Raw genomic sequence first — 5,601 nt, forward strand, 5'->3', positions numbered from 1 at the left:
TCGTCCACGTTTATGTTCTAGTTAATTAAGGTGGGCAAGTGGGTCCCTACTAGTAGTAACGCTAAACTCATTTATAGACTAAGCCCCCATATTCATAAACGTTTACAAAAGTTGACAAGCCGATAATAATCGTTTGTCCTTTTCCATCATACCAATACGTCGGAAAAGGTCAAACGATTATTATGGGCTAGTCAACTTTAGTAAACGTTTATTCGAATAAGGGGGTAACTGTCTACGCGAATTATATTTACAACACGCTGTATATGCGGCCACACCTAAGTTTGCTCTACATAAATTAAAATTACATAAGTACCGCACGTCAAAATTGTCACCGGTCGTTCCTGTGGTGGAGCCAATATTTTAATTTTATTGTAATAAAAATGCGAGTTTCCGGCCTGTTTAGGGTTATATCAGCTGACCGAAGAAGTGCCGAAATACAGAATACTTTCAAGCCTATAAATAGATTAACGAGCATACTTTGTTTAAATTGTTCAGTTTCAGGTCCTAATACAAGTTGGCAATTATTCTGGATAGTGTGTAAGGCCCTGGCTTCGGCATCAGTACTAGGGTTTTTGACCTTCTACTGTTTGTATATAAAAATTCGCTATCACTACAATGATGTTAACCTTTCTATTAAATTAACTGACGCGGTACAAATGTGCTACGATTATAGTCAATACCTAGTGGACTTGTTTTTTGTGTTCAAATATGGCCGAGAGACATATGCAGAATATCATAAACACATAATAAATACTTATCGATCAAATTCTTATTACCACCAATTACTCAGCTATTAAAAGAAGACTTATTAAATTCATAGCATATTTCATTGTAATTTGGATAATTACTTCAGTGTGTGACTTTACCGCATGGGCAATAACTTATGGGACCTTACTTCCAACATTCTATGCCATCAGTTACATTTATTTCCTGATCAAGATGTTCAGTACGCTTGATCTCATGTCACATGTTATGCACGTAGAATATCGTATGAAATGTATTGTGTATCAACTTCAGGAATGCTATTGTGATACTAAGGACATTCCAGGAGATTTCAGCGACCCAATTGGTAACAAACTTTGGTTCTATTTTGAAAGTCCATCGAAACTTGGCAATACCAACGAGACGCCTCAGCCAGTCAGAACATTGGCAGGGAATAACCCTCAAAATGTAAAATGGCTGAGTAGATGCTACCTTCTTTTGTGTGAACAGTGTATCTTCATAAACAGCATATTTGGAACAAGGGTAAGCTTTCAAGAAGCATTAGACAAGTAACACGAAAGCGCAATGAGCTTTGATAAGGTTCTTAGCTCGTCTTAAAGACACTTTACGAACGTAGTGTAGTGTACTTTTGCGACGCCCATGACGAGTAATATACCTATCATCAGTACGAAATCTAGGGATACTTGTTGATTGTTGAGCCTGACTAGTCCTTCTGAAGTTCCGAACGCACGTTATAGGTATTGGTAAACAAGCCTATAGGAACCTAGGCTTCATATTGGGTCAAACCAAAGATTTCCGAAATACTGCAGCAGTGATAGTGATAGCTCTATATAACGCCCTTATAAGGAGTAGATTGGAAAGCGGCGCAATCACATGGAACCCACACAACCAAATATATCTTATACCCTTAACGAGCAATTCTTGTCTATTTATTTATATATTTTGTGGATCTCGGAAACTGCTCTAAAAATTTCGATGAAATTTGCTATATTGGGGTCGATCGAAAAATCGATCTATGTAGCTAGGTCTTATGGGTTTCCCAAATAGTTTTAAATCATAATATATTGTTTGTCCGAGTCTTCGTTAGTAGGTAGTAGTATAATTGGTTTTTCTCAGAGACGCGTAACCAGTGTTGCCAATTCGGATTTCGAAAAAATGCTAGACAAATGTCTAGATTATGCCAAAATGATGTCAAATGAAGTTTTTTGACATATGCTAAAAATATGCTAAAATATATGTCACACGAAATTAAACACTTAAAACACATACATTTTTCAAATTTGCGGCCTTTTTCTACTGACAAGATCTGCTTGACCAATTTTATATAGTCCGTCGACGTCCATCCGTCCACAAAAGTCAAAATTCATATGAAAATGTGAACCGCATAATATTGTTGCTGCAAACTTGGCTTAGACTAAATTATGCTAAAAAATATGCCAGATGCTAAATGGAAAATTTTGATGCCAAAGCAAGTGAAAATATGCCAGATCTGGCATCATTTATGCCAAGTTGGCAACACTGCGCGTAACTTTTCAGGATTGCCATAAAACAAACCTAACCTAACCTACCTGCTGCCTTGGGGCGGCGTCTACGTGACAGAGGAGGCGATCCCCGTTCAGGCTCCTATCTAGTCCAACAGATATCGCTTGCCATCCAGCGCGGTAATGCCGCTAGCATCTTTGGCACTTTTGGGCTGGGTGGGGGTCGGAATGGGGCTGATAGTGTAAGTAGGATAGTATATTAGTAATATGTTTAGATTTTAAGTTAGGAAATTGTATGTAAATTATTTAAGTAGATTTTAAGATTGACTTTGATTTGTATTTGAAAATAAATAAACTGTCTTGCTTGTTACCTAACCTGTCTATAGAATAACCTTACGAAAATCCTGAAAAGTTAACGGTTTCAGTTTAATGACTAACGATAATATGACAGACAATGCATTATGAATTTATGACTTAAAACTTTATGGGAAACAAAGGGACCCCAGGTCTTATCTCTGGGAAAACGCGCATTTTTGAGTTTTTATATGTTTTCCGAGCAAAGCTCGGTCTCCCAAATATTAATGTTAATTGAAAAGATAAAAATACCTACCTATGTATGTACGTGATTTAAACCGTAAAATTAGTTTAGGTAATGCTAATAAATTTTGCTTTCTTCATTTGTAGATATTACTAAACAGTTTGAGCCTGCTGATAGATATGATACGGTTTACTAACACATCCGTAAGACTGGTCACCGGATCGCAGGTTTGTATCATTCTAATCTATATTCCCACTCGAATTCGGTAACTTTAACCCGACGCCAATAATAAAATTACTATTCCTAATTAATCGATGTCAGCATTATTATTAGTAATTAAATATGTGCTAGAGGTAGCAGTTACGTATATTCATATTAATACAATACATTGAATCAATATACCTACATATCATACTTAGGGTCATAGTAGGTACCATGCAGTCGCCCAAATAAGTATATGTAGGTGCCTACAGGTAGGTAGGTTATAAGGACCGGTTGCTCTAACCACGATGAATTTACTTAACACTTATATGTATACTTAACACACAAATATAAACTAAACTATTCGAATAGGGCATATTAAGCCCCCTCCAGACTATGCGCGTGAATCGCGGGCGAAGCCGCGAACGCGAGTGTGGAGTCGATTTCGCTATCTGCGAAAATCGGCGCCACACTTGCGTTCGCGGCTTCGCGGCGCGATTCGCGCACGAGTGTGGAGGAGGCTTATGGCAAAGCTCTGCGTAGGTGGCACCTTTGTGGCACATAGGTACAGTAAACAAACCACATTGACACATGGCCTACCGCGAAACAAGAAAATCAATATTTCGTTATCTAATCTCTCTATCACTCTTGCATATTCGAGCAATAAATAGGGAGATAACTAAATTTCAATTTTCGCGTTTATACCGGTAGACCCTTGTTAACAAACCGCCTTGATGCATTAATGTCATATTTTATTGTCTGTGAAAACTTGTCAAAAACAGTTTAAGGCACAGTACGTATAAGTTAGTCTATGAATTTACTGAGTCGGTAGTGCTGCACTCTGGCGGCAGAACATTGCAGTAATATCCCCTATTCTTTGCGTCCGTTACCGCAGCAGACAGTCGCAAGAACCTTCTATCCCTGGCCGCGTAGCCAAGATGCCGATCGCTTACGCTCCGTAGCGATCGAAACGCAACTGTCACTGTCGCACTAATATGGAAGAGTGATAGAGAGACATATTGCTTTTCGTTGTCGAAGCGATAGCGATTGTGACCTTGGCTAGGCCGGCTGGTCCCTTTACTTGGGCGATCGAATACAGTATTGCGAATATTGCGATCGAGTGATAATGATGATTGATCACTGATAACATTTTCTTAAAAGAACTAGATACTTATTGAATTAAGAGAGACTAAAGAGGATTATGCTAAATATTTTACAATGTGCATTTTATTTAGTAAGCAACATATTGTTTGCAATTAACGTATATTTTGATTCCAGCCCACCATCCACGCATCAGGAATCTATCCCGCAGCCGCGAACATTTTGCGAATGGTGACGTGCGCGTTCGTGGTCGGCACGCTGGTGTCGGAGTGCGAGCGCGCGTATAGGCAGCGCGATGCCGCGCTCGCCGTCATCGACCACATTCTTGTCTGCAAAGAGCCTGGTGAGTGAACTGTCAGAATATTCCTGAAGGTTGGCAACCTAACCTACTCCAAAGAATCAAAGCAGTTTTTACGAAGGCGACTGCCATCTGAGCTTCCAACCCAGAATGAAACTTTAAAAGCCTTATTGGGATTCGTCCCGGTTTGCTGGCGATGTTTTCCTTTACCAAACATTGATTACTAGATTATATGATTAGGAAATATCTATAGATCGACTGTGCCCCAAACGCAATGATATTTTTTACATTATAGATTCCAAAAACTCATTGGTACTGGTCGGGATTCGAAACTGCGACCTTCGGTCTAAAAGTCGCTCGCTTAACCGCTAGGTCACCTATATTTATCAAGTTATAGGCCGTCTCTATAAAAACATGTTTGAGTACAAACTACCTACAAATTAATTTCAGATGCTGATCTAAGGTCGGAACTAACCGCACTTCGAGAGCTGATCCAAACACGACCCATCCAGTTTCATACTGCGTTCTTCTTCCGTCTTGAATATGGCTTTCTCGTGTCCCTAGTTTCCGTTATGGTTACTTACACTATTATTTTAATACAAAGTGTAAACTAAGGAAATGTAGTTTTACTTAATAAGCCTATAACTGTAAACTTTTCAAACTTAATAAAACACCATACTAACATTATTACTAACGTAATGATACAATTGGAATAATTGGATGAGTAGGTAACTATGGTCAGTTCAAGTTCCAGTTAAAATTATCAAATTATAATGAGTACCTAATAAAAAAACATTAGTATAATATCAAAACAACAAAATAAATTTAACGAGTACAAATCAAAAAGGCTCGGTTATAATCAACTTTAAATGTAGTTACCCGATTTTAAGGTGCTACTACTTTTCTCTGTGGTGGCAAGTTTAACAATTTATAAAAACTTTATAAGTTAGTAGGTGTGTGCAAGTGTGCTGATATAGTTATGCCAGGGTCGTAGTAGGCCTACTAAATGGCAATTATAATAATAATAATATATAGGTATATAGGTCGGTTCTTTACCTAAGCAATAATGTATATAGCAATCGATAAGGCAATTTCTAATGGACTGCGATATTGACTGAATTATACGTTAGTCATGTTCCGTCGCATCACTCAATAGATCGCCCACCGCCCACTGCGGTCTAAAAAAATTACGATTTTAAAATCTAGTCCCATTGAAGGCAATGTCAAGTTGAAGAACATAATCTTTCGCTATCCTTCTG

At 38.2% G+C, this 5,601-nt stretch overlaps 1 protein-coding gene across 1 annotated transcript; it reads left to right on the forward strand.

The window, feature by feature from the left end:
* Positions 1-380: 380 nt before the first annotated feature.
* Positions 381-5,035, forward strand: LOC134669781 (uncharacterized). The gene is made up of 4 exons (XM_063527408.1): positions 381-1,245; positions 2,889-2,969; positions 4,222-4,387; positions 4,793-5,035. The coding sequence occupies exons 1-4, from the start codon at positions 940-942 to the stop codon at positions 4,954-4,956; spliced, it is 717 nt and encodes a 238-aa protein (XP_063383478.1). The 5' UTR covers positions 381-939; the 3' UTR covers positions 4,957-5,035.
* Positions 5,036-5,601: the final 566 nt, after the last annotated feature.

This window comes from Cydia fagiglandana, chromosome 13 (assembly GCF_963556715.1).
Source record: "Cydia fagiglandana chromosome 13, ilCydFagi1.1, whole genome shotgun sequence".
Lineage (NCBI taxonomy): Eukaryota > Metazoa > Arthropoda > Insecta > Lepidoptera > Tortricidae > Cydia > Cydia fagiglandana.